Raw genomic sequence first — 19,267 nt, 5'->3', positions numbered from 1 at the left:
AAAAACCCTATTCACCAACCTTCTACTCACATTTTTATCAATGGTATGTATAAACATAAAGATATTATTTCCTTGTTTGGGAACCCAGCTTGGTCCGGAAACTAAACCTTCTCTATAAATGTCTCCCCAATTAACACAGAATTGAATTCCCACTCAACATTTGGAACAAATCCTTCAAGGGATGAGTTATGATCGGATTCAACAAACAGCCAGACGAACAAACATTACTATTTTTATAAATATAAAGTGGTAATCTCTGCTTGTTTGTTGGCATTTCCAGCAAAAATCATGAATCCCTTGGCCGATTTATCTACAATGAACGCCGGGCACTTCAGGTAAAATCACGATTTAATCCAAAGCGCGGGTAAATGGCAGGCGGAATTTGGACTATAATAATAAAGGCAAGGCTGGACAGTACAGCTAGTCAACATATATATAAAGATGAGCCTAATATAGTATGTACGTGCCTGTACAAGATATAGAGTCGTCCTGTATGTGGATATGATAAAAGAACGCAGGGCACGTTGCGCAACTCATTTTGGCATTAAAGGGATTGTTCGCGAAAAATGAAAGGGGATATAGGCTTAATGCGATAAAAAAGCGCTTTTGATCGCTAATAATCTTACTTCTATCTGTTGCGTCTATAAGGAGAAAATTGTTAAAGACGTCTCATACAGAGTAACATGGCGTCCATACAAATTGAGAAAATTGCAACATGCGAGTAAGACCGCAAAAAATCAATTTAATTTCAAACATATCATTCAGATATTACAACCTATAGTCATCGATTATCTTTCGCCACATTATTATATAGGTGATATTTCAAACTAGTTTTGATTTTGTTTCAAAAGCGCTTTTTTATCGCATTCAGCCAATATCCCCTTTCATTTTTTGCGAACACTCCCTTTAACAAGAATTCAAGGTTTGCGCCAATCATTCTGGTGAAATACTTAAGATTTAAAGTTGGTTTTTGCATTTGTTTTGAATTTCAATCGGTTTTGAACTTTTGGACAACTTTGTGTTTTCTTGAACAGTAAACTTGCTTCTTTCTTGATTAAATTGTTGAATATATAATTAAACCCTAAAATGGTGGAGGGGGAAGGGAGTATCGGTGACCCATTCAATTTTTTTTCTCTAGTGCTATCTTTTTCCACACCTTAAAAGTTTTTGACTTTTAGGAATAAGTAATTTAAAGGAATTTTGAATTTAGAACTTTCAACTAGCTTGACAGACTAAATAAAAAGTGATCCCAATGATCAGTAATATTTGTATTTCTTACTGATGTTTCTTAAATCTTTATTTACCCACGAATACGGTCCTTTTTTAACTCATTAGCACTTCCTTTCAAATCAAATAAAACGATTTACGATGCCATATAATTAACATTTACAAGTGTTCATTTACTAAGAAAAATAATAGTTTTTGGAATTTTCTTGATAATATTTTATAAAGGAATTTGCTAGGCAATGGATTACTACTTTCCGTTAGAAAAAATAACCCGATGAGTAATCATTAATAATAATAATAATAATTACTAATAATTATAATAATGTGATTTAGATAGGCCACTAAAAACCCTATTGAGTAGTAAAACATGGTAGTAGGCGATTTTATCAATACAATGAAGAAGAATTTCGATAAAGGCTGGGGGGTTTAAATCTATGTATAGCCGGGAGGGGGGGGGGGGGCGTTTGACACCCCTCTCCTAGAAAATAGCCTTAGAATAATAGGTATAGCTAGGGCTGAAATGAGTGTGCATAGCCCAACTTTCCAATGCCAGTTAATTGAAAAAAAATTTAGACCGATAACTTTTAAAGTTTGGGTGCTAGGGAGGGTTGAAAAAAGGCCAGAAAAAGGGTCAGAAAATGAAAAAAAAATATTTGTCTTTGTTTTAAACAAATATCAAAGTGTTACACATGCTTCTATAACCATTTTTCAAAGGATTTTCAAATTTTTAGATATGTAGCTTTAGTCACAAAAAAAAGTTATGCACTATTTGAGATTTTTTTTTCGATAGACCGGGCTTTTTTCCTCCCTGTGCCGAACCTTATGCATTGAAAATTTTTTTTTACAAAAATCCTCTAAATTACTTTTCATTAAAAATCACAAAATTTCACAGTGATAGTGTCAAAAATGAGAGTACTAGGACAAAAAAGGCCCCCCCCTGCCTGTTTAGGGTTAAACAGCATGGATTAACATAAACATGGAAGTCAACAGAAATAGTCAATCAAAAAAGCTTTACTTACTTNGGGGGGGGGGGGGGGGGGGGGGGGGGGGGGCGCACCCTGCTACTTTTTAACCTGAGTACTATAATTTTTTACACTATATCACTTTTAACATTTTAAAAAGAATTCAGAAATATTAATTGAATTTTTCAATACTTAGGCTAAGACGGATACAGGACGGTCAAAAGGTGGAATGCAAAAAAAACTTAAAATATCCCATACTTTTTGTTATTCAGGTTACAATTTTAAACTGATATTTACATTTTCCCACCAACTTTACCCTTAACTAATAAGGTTTGCAGCCTAGTTTTTTCTCAATAATCTCGCCTTAACAAATTGGACTTTGTCTGATCAAGCATAGTTTAGTTATCAAAGTTTGAATTTCGAATTTTGAAAACTGATTATTTTCAACTTTTTCTTTAAAAAAGTTACTTGCGTATTTCTACTGCAGTAAATTATAAGGAAATTATCAGAACTAAACACTTCTAAACCGAGAAGAAAAAGGTCACTTGACATTACGCTTTCAACGTGCCTTTAAATAGTCATACGTAGATCTAACTTGCATTTTATAAATGCTCAAGTGACCACTGTAAAATACAAGGGAGTAAGAGACCTCTACTCTCGGAAAGAAGGTATCGTACTGTGTACGATAAATATCAAGAAATTGAAACATAGACTGCAGTTGGATCAGATATGGCTACACAAATAATATTGCGTTCTAAAAAGTATCCATTTAAGACCCAACTTTAAATTATAAATCCTACATATTTTATGATAAATTCAAAAATCTAAAGATTCAAATACAAAAACGTATTTTACTTTTACGTGTGCCCAACTGCCCACTCCCCCTCCCCATAAATTCTCAGATGGCCCTTACGAATTCTTGTGGTCACTGGTCACTAATTCCATTACTTGGACCCCCCCCCCCCCGCCCATCGGTTTAGATCTTATCAAGTTTACAAACTAACCCCCCCCTTCCCCCTCCATCTTTTGGAAGATTCAGAAACAAAAATGTGAATAATTCTAAAAATTGATTAAAATGTTGACCACATAATTTCTGACGTAAACATGAATGTTTTGGACACTCGAAACACTTCAAAAGATTGCAATGATTCATAATTTTTATTAAAAACATAACATAGCAGAATCCTCGAAATTCCCACATGGGAAACAGGACTGTATAACACAACAATAATTAATAAACAAAATAAATAGTAAAACATGTTTTTGTATGTCTTCATCTGCGATCATTACACCTGAAGCAATTTTTATATTTATCATTTAAAAAGCGTAGTTAGAGATAGGTTCATCTTCATAACTGGAGAGATCATCGAAGTTTGAACTGAGAGGCACAATAACACTGAAAAGAAAACATAAACGTGAATCTTCAGGACAGAAACAAATCTCAAGAACAGAGCGGAATATATTCTCAACAATTATTTGGAACTAACACCTATTTTTTACTGTGTGGAAGGTTTGGAGCATCACCAACACCGAATATTAAATCAACGTAATTTATGGTTTTAGAATTATGCAAGAAAAAAACGGACAAAACATGTGGAATACAAAATTAGTTTTAAATGGACAGCTTGCGAAATTAAATGATATTTAAAAGTTTTCCCGCATTTTCCCTCCTTCCCCCGCTATTTTCGCAGCTTTACCTGTTTGTCTCTGAAGCAGCTGCAGCAGCGGCAGCATCTTGTTCAGCAGCAAACTTAAGCTGCGCGGCAACAGCAGCTGCAACCTCAGGGTGGGAGATTTCAACGGGTTTTGGTAGATGAGGAGCAGAAGGGTGGAATCCTGTCTCATCAGCGTACCAGTCGACCTAGATAAAAACAGATTCACAACGGTACCATTTTCCATTTGCCACTCGAATTCAGTATAATTATATAATTCCTACGAGGTTATAGTATATAGAGTGATGATGTACGCTAATCCTTTACTAATTGTATAGGCCATGAACTATACCGAGAGCGTACTGCATATTTGTTTTTTATAAGTTGATTCTGGCCTAATTAACCTATAGCATATCAATATTAGTAAGCAGTTATATGTGTGCAGTACAGCTAACTGGGCACACCGGTAGATAACTATNACAAATTTTGGTTGTCCTACCTGATATGTTAAACCATCGGCACCACCGTAGGAGTAAGAACCTGACATCACACTAACCTAAATATTAAAAAATGAATAAATTTTCATTTTTCATTTGTAGTTTCATTATTGACTGTAAATCCTACCAAAGCATCTCCAATGGACCTCATTTCTCCCCTAGCCTCCTGCTTGATACCATTCTCAGACTCAAATGCATAATTCCAGTTTCCATCGTTGGTGTCAGAGAAGTCATGGCTGAGAATCCTGATCTGCCTTCTGGAGCTCGAGGAAGGATTGTATCTACTGGATGCTCTGGAGCTGCTAGAGGAGCTGGAGCTGCTTGAGGAGCTGGAACTGCTTGAGGAGCTGGAACTGCTTGAGGATCTGAAAGACTCTGGGTTTGTTGCTACTTGTTTAACCTGACTCTCTGACACAATATTTTCCTGTAAAACAAACTGTATTAAAAAATATAGATAATTATTTAATTATTCTTAGATAGTTAAAAGAGTGCCTGACAGATATCTAAATGGCTTCACCTGAGAATTCTCAATGATTGGTGCCCGGGGTGCATAAACTTCATCATCAAGAGCAGGAATATAACTGTCTGCAATGCTCTCACTAGCATATCCATCATTGCTAGATGAATAGCTAGAGATATCAGAAGAATCAAAAGTATTGCTCAAAGGAATTTCATAATCAGATACCACAGTTTCACTTAGAGATCCAATTATATTGTCTAAGGGTGCCCCATAATCAGCAACTATAGTCTCACTTGGTAGTTCAAAAACCTCATTTGAAGGAACATCATAGTTGGTAATAATCGGTTCACTTGATGATCCAATGTCCAAAGGGGTTTCATAATTTGAAATTACGGGCTCATTGGGCAAAACTTCAACATTTTCCAGTGAAGTTCTGAAACTCTGTTCTTCCTGATCATTAGAATCTTCTTCAAGATCATAAACTACATAGGCATCACTAGGCAGGGTAAATATGTCATCTTCAGGAACTCCGTAGAGTTCAACAGCTTGGCGGGCAGATGCTCCGAAGTCCGGAGAAAGGTAGGAGGAGGATGCGGAGGATAGGGAATCGGAGGCTTGTGGCAGCGGAGCAAGATAACCTTCTCCGATTCTTTGAGGCGCCGCCAGCACACTCCCGACACACACCAAACCAAATATAAACTAAAATATGATTCAAAATTAGGTAATATTAAAATAAACAATGACAGAAAAATTTGAAATTTCCATGCATGACAATGACAATGCCCAATTCACCATGGTTTCCTTTAAATCTTTGTCACATCAAGAATGAATTAGATATCAATGTTTAAAATTGTGGTTTCTCTACAAAAGTTTCTTTCGCATTTCTACTGCAGAAAAACATTTATGAATGATCAGAATTAAAATTTTTAAACATTGAAAAACGACAATTTCTTCCACATCATTGACCAGATAAAAGTTTCAAGGGTACCACTGTGCATCAGACAGTATCTAAAGAAGATTTTTGTACCTTCATTCTCCTGGTCCTACAAGTCACTACTGTGAATAAAGATTGTATTGTGCTATCCTATATATACCCGTAACAATGGACATCTTTAAATTACAAGGTCTCGGTCAAACTAAACCTCTCCCCCCCCCTCATTGCTCATCCCTTCCCCTTCAACCATCTTGTATCGTCCCTTAACCCTCTTGGGTCATCATCCCCCAAAAAACCTTGGGGGATTTCTGTACCCCCTCCCCCCCTCCCCCTCCCTCCCGGACTAAATTCTCAGACCAGCTTCTTGTATTTTTGAAGTTCCTGAAAAACATGCATATTGCATACACTAACCTACATCGAGAACCAGACAACTCTGGAATGTGAAGACGACGTTAAATCAATATTTCGAAGTTGTTACAGATGAAATAGTTTTATTAGTAACTTTTTAAATCACTTTTTAAGGGAAATTGGTCTGTTTACACTGCACAATTTCTGTGTTTCATCATTTCATGTTAATTGGACTATTTATAGTAATAATACAGTCCGAAAGTCGTCTTCCTTTGTCGGAGTTTTGTGGTTCTCACTGTACCTTAACGTAAAGATAACTTGTCCGATATTAAATCATTTCAAAGCTTTAAAGCCAAAATGAATACAGAATACTTCACTTTAACTTTGCGTGTAAATTTAATTATCTGCAATCTGCATCATCAAATAGATTCCAGTACAATAGATGGCAACGTAAAAATTGGACACTCTCATTATAGCTGTATTCTCACGTCTCAAGTGTCAACTCAGTTTTTGTGTCCGACAAAATTATTAATAATAGTGATAATTTAAAAATGAAGTGTTTATCTTACAGTAAAATAAGTGCAATTTTGTGTTCTGTATTTTCTGTATTAACACTTTTTATTTAATCTTGGTAAACATGTCAAACATGTGAGAAAATTTCGTTCTTGAAGGACACTTGTGACGTCGTCGAGTGTAATTGGTCCATTTCTCTGTTGCCACCTATTGTACTTGATAATCTGTTTGATCTGCATGCCTTATACAGTATTTTAAATTCTCTATTATATCCCCAATATCCCAATCTAAAACTGTACACCATCCAATATAAGGGGCGACGTCCAAAGTCTATAAAATTTGAATGTCTTTTAAACATGGGTTGTTCAAAGAAGGTTGACTCAGAAAACCACTATACTAGATTTATTGAAATAAAGATTGCTTGAATAATGTATATATATGTATACATATGGGTGTCTCATGAAATTGTAATTCATCATCCGAGAATGATGATTGGTGCACCAAACATTCTTTTCTCCTCCCCCCTTGCTTTTCCCTCAGCGCTCTTCCCCTCCCCCTTATACCTTTTTCTTCCCCCTCCTCTACCTTCCTACTCCCCTTTCCCTGCCTTCCCCTTCCCTGCCTTCTCCCTCTCCTCCCTACTCCTTATCTGCAACCTTCACCCTCCCCTTTCTTTGCATTTATTCTGCCCCTACCATGTCTTCTCCTTCCCTACCTTCTCCCTCTCCTTCCTACTCCTTATTTTCAACCTTCACTCTCCCCTTTCTTTAGCTTTATCCTGCCCCTACCATGTCTTCTCCTGCCCGAACCTCCTTCCTACCCCCCCCCCCTTGAGACAGTCTTCACTTACATACTATATCTTAGCTTGGGGGATACCCTCAGTTCCCCCTACCATTTTATTTGTGCAACGTATTTTTGAACAAAACTGTCCTGGAATTCCCCCCCCATTCTACGCCCATCCCCCCCCCTCTCCCAGTCTTTGACAAAGAAAAGAAGAATCTGCATTTTTCTATTCTTGCAAACTTCATGCTGCAACCTTGATTTGTTCATTATAGGGACTGTTCAAACATTTGAAAAAGAACAACTTTTTTCCAAAAAAACTAAAAAACACTTTTCTACGTTATTGTTGCACAAAAATGATAATCAAATGACAAAACCATCATTGTCCATAGTTCTGAGCTAGATATTTGTTTAAAAAGCTTAACTATAAGTAAAAATTTGAAATGATAATTAAACATATTTATCTATTTATCTATCTATCTATATTTTAGATTTATTTTATAACTGGTTAAACAAGTATCAAAGTTAAAACAATAATCGCTCAATAGAAAATAAAAATTCATTTGCTTTTTCGTACATTCAAAATAGAGAGATAATAATTTCGTGTCTTGCTTTTATCTCTTTCAATAAACAACACTAGAAATTAACTAGAAATTTAATATCTCTTCCACTCGATCTTTTGTAATTTGGTTTACAGTAAAAATGTAAACCACATTTTGAAATAGGCACTATTAAAACCTTTATCATAATACAAAGACTAAGGAACTGAACACTCCCCACAAACTCTAATTTCTCATCATTATTTTAAACCCAGTGTTGTAACACAACTGATATTGAAATAAATATTTGAAATTTTGGAAATTTGCATATTTGTTGGGAGATTTTTACAGTAGAGCTAAAGGGCTGTTCAAAAGTTTTAGATTTATGCCACAATAAGGAAATAAAGGGTGATGGTCCATAATAGGCACCCCCAAACTATTTTGGGTAAACCAGACGTCAGCTTAATAGAATTAAAGAATACATAAAGAAATAATCAATCATACGTCATAAACATGAATTGAATAGTGAAATCTATGGTTGGAGGTTGCGTGAATATTAACTATTAAGACGACTTGAAAGTTAAAACTCTTTTTCCTTGATTGTGGCCTTGAAATGTAATGATTTCGCAAAAAGAGAAGTTTCAATCGTACAATCGTCTCCGAAGTCTTATCCTATGTGGGAATAAAGAAATTGTAAATCTGAAGTAATCAACTTAAAAATTGTAAATGAATACAACAATCTCTCATTAATTTTTATAATAACCCCAAGTATAGACTCCGGGATGAATATCTGAATATCTAATATGATTGTGAACCCCATAGATGATTATATGAATCCCTCTGATGGGATTTTGAACCCCTGTTGTACAGTATAAAACAAAAACAAAAAAAGTTTGCGGATTTCAGAATATTTTTTTGCGCATTTTTAAAATTTTTCAAAAATAAAAAACTTTTAAACAAAAATTTTTAAAATTTTGATCATTCATAAACCTTCCCTGGGGTCACATGAGGTCCCAAAAAAAATTTGGGCCCGATCGGTTCAGCCGTTTTGACGTTTATTGGATACAAACAAACAGACAAACAGACAAACAGACAGACAAAACAAATTTAGATATAGATGAACGTTTAAAAAGAATACTACAAAAGCAAAGTTCCAAATGAAACATGAAGAGCAATTAGAAAGGAAAGGCAAAGTACCAAATGAAACGTGAAGAGCAAGTATAAAGGAAAGGCAAAGTACCAAATGAAACGTGAAGAGCAAGTAAAAATGAAAGGCAAAGTACCAAATGAAACGTGAAGAGCAAGTAAAAAGGAAAGGCAAAGTACCAAATGAAACGTGAAGAGCAAGTATAAAGGAAAGGCAAAGTACCAAATGAAACGTGAAGAGCAAGTAAAAATGAAAGGCAAAGTACCAAATGAAACGTGAAGAGCAAGTAAAAAGGAAAAGCAAAGTACCAAATGAAACGTGAAGAGCAAGTATAAAGGAAAGGCAAAGTACCAAATGAAACGTGAAGAGCAAGTATAAAGGAAAGGCAAAGTACCAAATGAAACGTGAACAGCAAGTATAAAGGAAAGTAAAAGTAAAGAGCAAAAGAGCATTGCAGAAAAATGTTGAAAGGAAAAGGAAAGGAAATAAGCAGAGAAAAAGGGAAAAATTTGAGGAAATTCACATACTTAGAAGAGATCAAGTGGAAAGTATAAATACAGAGAAAAAGTATTGGGTAAAAGTAATCCTGGGACAATATGAAATTTTTTCAAAAATTACCAACACGCAGCGAAAATTGTTCAATTAAACTTACAAAAAACCGTTATGAATTATTTTTGGATTTTTAAAAAATATTTAGCGCAAGCACTTTTTTAAAATCAACAATCACTAAGGAAGGCCCATTTTTCAATTTTTTCTAAACATGTCGATATGGGTGTTCCGCCTTAAACCACTGAATACTGCCCAGTTGTTGGATTTTTGAAATTGTGAAAATTGGTTGATCTAGGCCAAAGAAAACTATTGTTTTTGAATGACTCTGGAAAAAGTCATATTTTTCCCTAAAATACATTCCATTTTTAACCAATTTTTAAGATTTTAACATTTTTGAATTCAATGTTTCAAGACGGATTTTGGTACGCATATCTAATTTAAAAAAATATACTTTTTCGTACACTAGTGAATTGTTATTTATTAAAAAGTGATGCGCTGTATAAATTTAAAAGTAAGAAAAAAAATTTAAATTTTTGTTTTGCTTTTTATTATAGAAACACGTGCTTAAAGGATCGGTTAACATTTTTGTTTAGAAAAGTGCCAAATTGTATTCGTCCGTAAATTCTTACATAGACAAAAAGATGAAACTGAAAATAAACATTTTTTATTGTTTGAGGTTTAGCGTGTATTTTTGTTACATAAACATAAAGATGAAACTGTAGGCGTTTTAGAAACCAGAGGCCGAATTTAATGAATTGAAGCCGCGTCTCAAATCCTAAAAGAACCGGTTTTAATTGAGCGGCGGCTTAAATCTTGAAAAGTTTAATACAATTTTAAGTGGAACCAATCATATTTGAGCCGCGGCTTAAATTTAAGCTGCGGCTCAAATTCATTAAATTTGGCCTCAGGTTTAAGAAACACAAATTGATTTTATGTATGGATCCATAAACCATTAATTATCAATTAGAAAATACCTCGCTCCATTAACTTTTTTCTAAACCTTAAATCTATGTGACGTCGTAGATCTTTAATATTTTAATCTATAAATTCGATGTTCGATCAAATACTCAAGTTTAGAATACTAGGCTTTTAGGGCGCTTCGCGTCCATCTTCTACTTAAATTGTGAACATTTTCTTTTTATTTACATTTTGAAACAAAGAAGAACAAAATTTTGCGGATTTAAAAAGAAAAAATCGCGGATTTTCAAGAATTTAATTTTTTTTACAAAATTAAAAACCGTTAAAACACTTTTTTAAAAATTTTATCATTCATAAACCTTCCCTGTGGTCACGTGATGTCCCGCAAAAAAATTTGGACCCGATCGGTTTAGCCGTTTTGACGTTTATTGGATACAAACAAACAGACAAGCCAAATTTATATAGATAGGTTTACACTATAAGGATTTTACATTATAAACATTAGAGATTATGGTTAGTGTCCTTTATAATAAACAGAAAATAAATGCAACTTTAAAACTTATGTTTTTCATTTATCTTTTTTAACAGTTTTACTGCATATCATAAATGTTGCAGATGAACCGGTTGATTTGAATAAATTTATGATTGTAAAACGAAATTAAAACCCAGTTTCGAAGGTTGATGAAAGTTTCCTGTACAGATAACTTGCTGATGATGAGCATTGTAAACGATGTGGTCTAAAGATGAGACTGGGCAGATACATCTAAAACTATGTTTAAGGAAATATCTCAAGATTTCTTCAAGGTTGTATGTATACATGTATGTATATTGTATACATCTAGAAAATAGTATAGTCTCTGTTTGTCTGTTTTTTTTGTGTGTCGGAGAACCCCTTGACCAATTTGCCTCAAATTTTAAGCGGGGAGCTCGGAAGAACCACGGGAATATTCTTGTATAGCTTGGTTTGAAATATTCAGGGTTCCCAAGCTAGATGTAAAAAAAATCAGGCGCTTTCTGCATGTCTTACTAGAATTAGCTTATATTTACTGTCAGCTTGGGAGCCCGACTTTGCCTTGAAACAAAGTTTTCTTAATAAGAGTCAACATAATCAACTAAGAACTTTTAAACTTAGCTATAAGAACATTCCTGTGATTTCACAGAGTTCCCAAATCAAAATTTGAGGCAAATCGGTTACCAGGTTCCTGAGTTGTGATCGGACATACAAACAGACAAACAGAGATGATATTACTTAATATATATATATGATGATACTATTTTATCTATAATCTATTATAAATTAAGATACAAATAAAGGTATATATATAAATAGATTTCGAAAGAAAAAAGTAAGATCCATATTAATATAATTTTTTATACAAGGTGTCCCAATAAACATGGGAATTGAAAGACGACTTGAATATTGTCTTCAATTTCCGATAGTGGATAAATGGCATAAAGTGCATCAAAAAAGATTGCACGTCTTTTGTTTTCCATAATGTGGTCTTTGTATCTTCCAAATTGACCGAGATATGAAACATTTTAACAGTTTTTTTGATTTTTAATTAACTAGAATCTGGACAAATTTAATTATATTTCAGTCAATTTTAAAAGTTAACAAATGGTAGACCACATTTATAAAATCCGGAAACTAGTAGTTTTCGGTTTTATTGTCCCGACTAGCCCACAACAAGCCGGGACAATAAAGTAAAATTCCCAGTAATTTAGTTGGAATAGAGGAGAATAGTGTGGTCACTCAGGATCTAAACGATGATATGCTAATTTGCTAAATCTAGGAAAATTCAATTAGCTTCTAATATTTTTTATAGTCACAAAGAACCTGGAAAAGAAGGAACTTATGATTTTTTTGAGATTTTAATACTTCGCTCATTGTTCATTGATTTGTAAAAGGAATTGAGTCTTTGTCACAAACTCTGATTTTCTAATTCCTTTATCTTTGCAGTCCAATGTTGTGGACATTTGACATTTCAAACTATGACTTCTGTTAGATCAAATGATATAAGTTTGAAATATTAAAGGTTTAAGACATAGGGTTCAAAAGATATAGGGATTAGAAAATCAGAATTTGTGGCAAGGATTCAATTCCTTTCCGCCTCATTTTCAAAATTTCTAAGAAAACATTCCAAGTCTTTAAAATTCCGCCTTTTTTAACTATAGACTCAGAGGGACAGATCAAGTTTATTGGCAATCACTATAAGAACATTCTTAAATCTTAATCCTTAAAGTTAAGGGACATTCATCCAGGGTGGATTTATACATTTACAAAGATATCACCAATATCAGAGGAAAAAGGATGAGACTAAGTTTGTAACAAAGAAATTTAGATTATTCGTAAAAAGTAAACATGATAAATTTATTTTCCATTATAATTTCGCGATTAAAGTAACTTGCAGATTTAAGCATCAAAGACAATTGAAGTTTATTGTATGAAAACATCTTTCTATTTCAAATACAAAATGTACACACTTTTATATATCATCTCCTGTAAAATATCATATGTTTAAAGTATAATTTAATTCGATAATTGCTTTATCTAGTATATCTATATCGTGGAACTACAACTGATTGTTTTATCATCTAGTATATAGCTACAAAGACATAGCTTCTGGTGTAGTTTCGAGGAACTACAACTGATTGCTATATCTAGTATAGCTTCAAAGATATAGCTAGTAGTGTAGTATCGAGGAACTACTACTAGCTCAGAGTGCACGCCTATTATAAGAAGGTCTGGGGCTCACTTTGCCTAGATCCATATCAGCTGTTGAGCTAGTCCTCGATCCTATCTCAACCCACTGATATAGGCATTAATAGCATAGTTTAATAATGTACCATGTATAGACTATAGTAACGTTGTCACCAGAAACCTTAATGATTTTAATCACGAAAAAATGTAAATCCTTTAAAAATCATATTTCTACCGTTTTTCATTTCAAATGTGTATGAAAGATACGGAAGAGAGTGAAAGTAAAGATAAAGCCTGGAGCCCAGCTCTGTTCATTATGAGAGTGAGACATCTAGTGGAGAAAGTAGTAACTAGTTTCCTAATCAATCACTCACTAACGAAAACTATAAAAAAGATGTCCAATAGGGTATTCAAACCTATGAGGAAAATATATGTATTTGTCTATTCAGTTGAATGTTATGCTATTTTATATCTTTGTTTCTGCAGCAAAATTATGGACGTCACAACTAGCAATTAATTTACAGATTGAAACTATAAAAAAATCAATTTTTTGCTAGAATCGAACACACAACTTATAAATATATGTAAATATTTATATATGTGTGTGTGTGTGTGTTTTATTCTAGCAAAAAATTGATTTTATTGTAGCTACAATCTGTAAAAATAATTGCATATACAAATATATATATATATATATTGGTTTTTGTTCTCTGCTATAAATATATGCTCTGTTTCAAATGTTGTGTTCCGGGCTAAAATCTATGATTGATTTTATGTTCTCTGCTATAAATATATGTGGGTGGAGTTGGAACATTTCTAACTCCACCCACATATATTTATAGCAGAGAACATAAAATCAATCATATACTTATGTTGACAGCAACTGTTTTATATTATATATATATATATATACATATATATATGTATACAATGTCTCTTAAATAAACGCCTTTTTTGCAGCTGGTTGGTTTTAACCAGCTTCAAATATTAAGACCTTCCTACGGTCGGGCGTAGGATTGTCGGGGCTTAGCTATAAAATTTAACATATGAAGAATTGTATAATTCTCTCATGTTAATGCATCACCACGCAGCCCGGACATGCGCGGAGTCAACACTAACATTCATAGCTGCATAAACAATTTTTGGGTTCGTAAGAAGTATATTCATTTCCAACAAGTTTCCGGAAAAGGTTTATTGCTAAAATAACGCATAGGCATATTTTTTCAGAAAATCCGATTATTTATTGCAAATTTTTGTTTACGTAGATTTTCTTATTCATTAAATTGAATTGTAAAGTAAGAAATCTATCTGAGGTTGTACTTAGGATACAGAGAGCCCTAGCGGTAATTTCTGGAATTTCTATATAAGGAGTTTAATACAACATTCAGAGGAAAATGCCGCAAACATTCTTAAAGTGAAACTTGGAACTAAAAAACGTAATATATTTCTAGCACTTAGTGTGGCATATTTATTGATTTATTTTCGAAACTAAGGAGCAATAAAGAAAGCTTAAAACAATATTGTACACCATAGGGCCATTAAAAGAGGTCAATATGGTCTTATTTCTAAGAAATAAACGATTTAATTTTATGCTTTTTTGGGGTGATCACTATTTGAGGTGGTGGAGATTACCAATTGAGGAGCGTGTTTGCTGCAAAACAGATTTGGGTGGCGGTGATTACTATTTGAGGAACTCTGGACTCCCTCCCTCGTTAAGGCCTTACTGAAGCTATACTCAGGATCCAGGCATGACAAATAGGCTTTATATGGAGTGTGCGCAACAATCGGAAATGTACTTAAGTAAAAAAATGGGAATAGATCAAATGCCTAATTTCAAAACACAGATCTAGATAAATTATCTTGTACATTGTATGTAAATAAATTGCTATGCATAACTTGTATTGTGATTAACCTAACAAAGCTATGTCCTTAAATAACTATGTCAAACCTGTATTGTGATTACCTTATCTACGTTGATATATAACAACACAAAACTTGTAATTATGTCTATTAACTTAATTTGTAACCTGGAAATCTAATTAATAAACCTCAGTTGTGATAATACTAGTCTTTGATTACCGTTTTAGAGTAATTCTCCTGAATCACTTTCTTGAAAGATAGATAAAGATAAGGAATTACGTTGAGAATACTGGCTGAGTTGTATCTGGATTGATATTGAGTAAAGTATTTGTGTGAACCTTGAGTTCCTGATTGATTTCTATCTTGTAAGACAGACACCCGAGATTACAGGCTGAGCAGTATTGGGATTGATATTGACTATGGTATTTGTGATGAACCTGGATTGATACTTGTTTAAAAGCGTTTATATGAGTAGGGCATTTCCTATAAACATGTAATAAATACACAATAAGACAAATTAAAAATGCTAATATAGACAATAGCAGTGTGCATACCATTTATATTCTTCAGTTGATGAGCTGACAAAGCCAGCTTCAAATATTTGGACTCTCCTACAGACGGGTGTAGAAAGGGCCGCTTAAGTCAACAAAATTTTATTAATGATGAACTTCTTATGAATTCATTCATGGTAATGCTTCACCACTCAGCCCAGACCTTAGAGGTGTGCACATTACCACTCATAGCAGCATGATTGGTCAAACGGGGATAAACTTGTTATTTTCAACCTGTTGGATTTAAAAGCAGATCAATTCTAAGTTCGTTTCAATTTTACCAAACTTGTAACTTGATAAAATTGGTGTTTTAGAGGACGTTTCTTAAGATTTTATTGACCACTCGAAAGCAATTTTTGGGCTTAGTAATCTAATCAAGGTTTCGTGAATAGAGACCTCTAGCGGCGTTATCTGGAACTAACGAGTAATAGGATGACATAGTAAAAATATATTTAATATTAATCAAGAGAAATAAATAGTAATAGAGGAAAAAAGATTGTATTGAATAGTAATAGAAAGGGGATAAATGATAATGTAAAACAAGTTTTCTTAAATGATGTTTTAAAAGGCAACGACAAATAATATATAGTGAAAAATAGTAATGAATAGTAATGATTACCAATAAATAGTTCTCATAAATATAGTAATAAATAGTCGCCATAAATATAGTAATGAATAGGAATGTAAGAAATTAAAAAGGGAACCCTATATCCATGATTGATCCAGTTTATATGTTGTTTGCTGAAACACATAGTATATTTTACCTATATTTTACGACTGAAGGGTGTCTGAAAACCATGGAAATAAAAGCCGGCTTAATAAATTTGTCTTGAAATTCTTAGGTCTATTAATTCCGGTAAAATAAGTTTATTATTTCTAAATGTCACATAAATGACAAAAAACATTCAGAAAATCCTACTTTTTCAGTAAACTACACACAATCTTTGTTCACAAAAAAATGCCAATGTTTGTTGGGTCGCCCTGCTACTATATAGGAGAAGTGAAGTCGAATAAGACTTCACTTTTCTTTCATGTTTAAAGACAAATTTCAATTTTAAGATGTTACAATTTAAAAAATTATCAATAAAAGCAATTAAATGAATCATGATATCATAATTATTTAAAATTGGTAATGTATAGCAATAGATATTATAGAATCAAGGAGAGGGCGATGGGATTTCTGTACACTTTGCCGTATCATCGGGAATCGGACCTTGCCATTTTTACATGAAGGGTCACTAGTAATTACACTTACAGTCCCTGTAAAGTAAAATATTTGTTAACTTGATGGAGTTAAATATTTAAGTAATTTTGAGTTTTGTAGGTATCCACTGTACCCTGATTATCCACTGTAGTGTACCTTGAGCATCCACTCTGACTTTCCACTGTACCCTCAGTATCCACTGCACCCTGAGCATCCACTGTAACCTGATTATCCACTGTACCCTGAGCATCCACTGTACCCTCAGTATCCACTGTACCCTGAGCATCCACTGTACCCTGAGCATCCACTGTACCCTGAGCATCCACTGTACCCTGATTATCCACTGTACCCTGATTATCCACTGTACCCTGAGCATCCACTGTACCCTGAGCATCCACTGTACCCTGATTATCCACTGTACCCTCAGTATCCACTGTACCCTGAGCATCCACTGTAACCTGAGCATCCACTGTACCCTCAGTATCCACTGTACCCTGAGCATCCACTGTACCCTGATTATCCACTGTACCCTCAGTATCCACTGTACCCTCAGTATCCACTGTACCCTGAGCATCCACTGTACCCTGAATTTCCATTTTAATCTCTAATTTTCTAGATGACGTAGATTTGCAAATTGAACTAGCAGAATAACTTGTTGAGACTACTGAACACTGATCATTGAATTTTATCTCTACCGAATTTGCCGCAAATCTATAGAAGCTGATCCTGTTCAAGAAGTTCAAGAATTTGATCCAGTAATATTCTCCCTAGCTTGGTAAAGAGGTATGTTAATGTTAATGTTTCAGACGTTAAAGGGAGTGTTCCCGAAAAATGAAAGGGGGTATAGGCTTAATGCGATAAAAAAGCGCTTTTGATCGATACTAATCTTACTTCTATCCGTTGTGTCTGTAAGGAGAAAATTGTTAAAGACGTCTCATACCGAAGAACGTAGCGTCCATACAAATTTAGGAAATTGCAACATACGACTTAGACCGTAAAAAATCAATTTAATTTCAAACAAATCATTTAGATATTCCAACCAATAGACATTCTTAGGTAGTTTCGCAAGCGACAAGAGAAATAATCAAATTCAAAACAAATTAGCTAAAAAATATTATAAAATATAAACTATTTACAAATGTGGCGAAAGATAATCGATCACTATAGGTTGTAATATCTGAATGATTTGTTTGAAATTAAATTGATTGTTTTACGTATGTTGCAATTTTCTCAATTTCTTCGGTATTAGACGTCTTTAACAATTTTCTCCTTATAGACGCAACAGATAGAAGTAAGATTCGTAGCGATCAAAAGCGCTTTTTTATCGCATTAAGCCTATACCCCATTTCATTTTTCGCGAACACTCCCTTTAAGTGGAAGGCAAGGGTTTCGATATATTGTTGGTTATGTCCAACGAAAAGTAAATCTGAAATTTCTGAACCTGGGAATTCTGCCATGACAACCCAAAGACGGATGGATTAAGCAAATTTCCCCAGGATTTCTCACTATACCATTACCTAATTGTGAAATTCAAAATCAGTGCGAAGCACTGGAAACCATATTTATTAACGGAGTTCGGACTTCGGAAAGGCTCATTGTCTCACTTCCATGGAATCTGATTATCCCAGATAACAAAAGTGAGGAATTTCTCCAAGTTCTCCAGTTTTGGTGACTTGCTTTGAGGAATTTCCGGGGAATTTTTCGAAAACAAGTTCTTGTGACTGATTCCTCGGAAATTCTTGAGAAATTCTCCGGAATTGGTCCCCAATTTGAGAGATTTTGAAGGTTTCAGAGTTTTGAGAATTAGTTTCTAGAAATTTCTGAGATTTTCTCCGGAATTTTTCCCAAGAAATTCATGACAAATTTTCTGGAATATTTCTCTGGAAATTTCTGAAAATTTCTCTGGAATTTTTCCTAAGCATATTTCCGGAATATTTCTCCGGAAATTCCTGAGAAATTCTGAGGACTTGTTCACCAATTTTACGGATTTTTTGGGGAACTGAATCAAAGACATAGTCTCGAGAAATTCTACGAAATTTTATCCTGCCCCTCTCCCTTTATAAATACTACAGTTGCGCCTCTGATTGTGTGTAGATATCTTTAATTGTTTAATTTCATTCTAACGCCAGATAGATCCAAGATGTTTGTTTATTATTTGTGTTATGTTATTGTTTACAATTTGTATCATTGTTGTTACGCAGAAACTAGTTCTAGTTCTTTCAATAAAATGTGGAACTAACATTTACTTTAATTACTCATCATCATCATTGGTCCATCATAATCACCGAATTTAAAAAATAAAGACGGGTGTTGTTTATTTTATCTTTTTTCGATCAGATTTATTCAGAACAAAATGAAATAACATTTCAAAAAAAAAGTGCACTTAATTTTCCTAAAAGGATATCATTTTATTTTTTATTATTTT

General features: G+C 33.8%; 1 protein-coding gene across 1 annotated transcript; it reads right to left on the bottom strand.

Annotated features, from left to right (window-relative positions):
• Positions 1-3,333: 3,333 nt before the first annotated feature.
• Positions 3,334-5,851, bottom strand: LOC111707590 (uncharacterized serine-rich protein C215.13). Its single transcript, XM_023480722.1, has 6 exons — positions 5,826-5,851; positions 4,856-5,497; positions 4,466-4,762; positions 4,341-4,397; positions 3,887-4,050; positions 3,334-3,585 (listed from the first exon to the last, which is right to left on the bottom strand). Exons 1-6 carry the CDS (start codon positions 5,829-5,831, stop codon positions 3,507-3,509), a joined length of 1,245 nt encoding a protein of 414 aa, XP_023336490.1. The 5' UTR covers positions 5,832-5,851; the 3' UTR covers positions 3,334-3,506.
• Positions 5,852-19,267: the final 13,416 nt, after the last annotated feature.

This window comes from Eurytemora carolleeae, unplaced genomic scaffold (genome assembly GCF_000591075.1).
Source record: "Eurytemora carolleeae unplaced genomic scaffold, Eaff_2.0 scaffold812, whole genome shotgun sequence".
In the NCBI taxonomy this organism is placed as follows: Eukaryota; Metazoa; Arthropoda; class Copepoda; order Calanoida; family Temoridae; genus Eurytemora; species Eurytemora carolleeae.
Note: the sequence above shows the minus strand (reverse complement) of the source record. Positions and strands in the feature narration are given on the sequence as shown.

Excerpts from the sequence above, each read along its gene's own strand:
- LOC111707590 (XM_023480722.1), bottom strand. Across the intron at positions 4,051-4,340 it reads CCGATGGTTTAACATATCAG|GTCGACTGGTACGCTGATGA; the intron begins GTAGGACAACCA and ends GTTTTTATCTAG. Across the intron at positions 3,586-3,886 it reads GCTGCTTCAGAGACAAACAG|TGTTATTGTGCCTCTCAGTT; the intron begins GTAAAGCTGCGA and ends TTTTCTTTTCAG.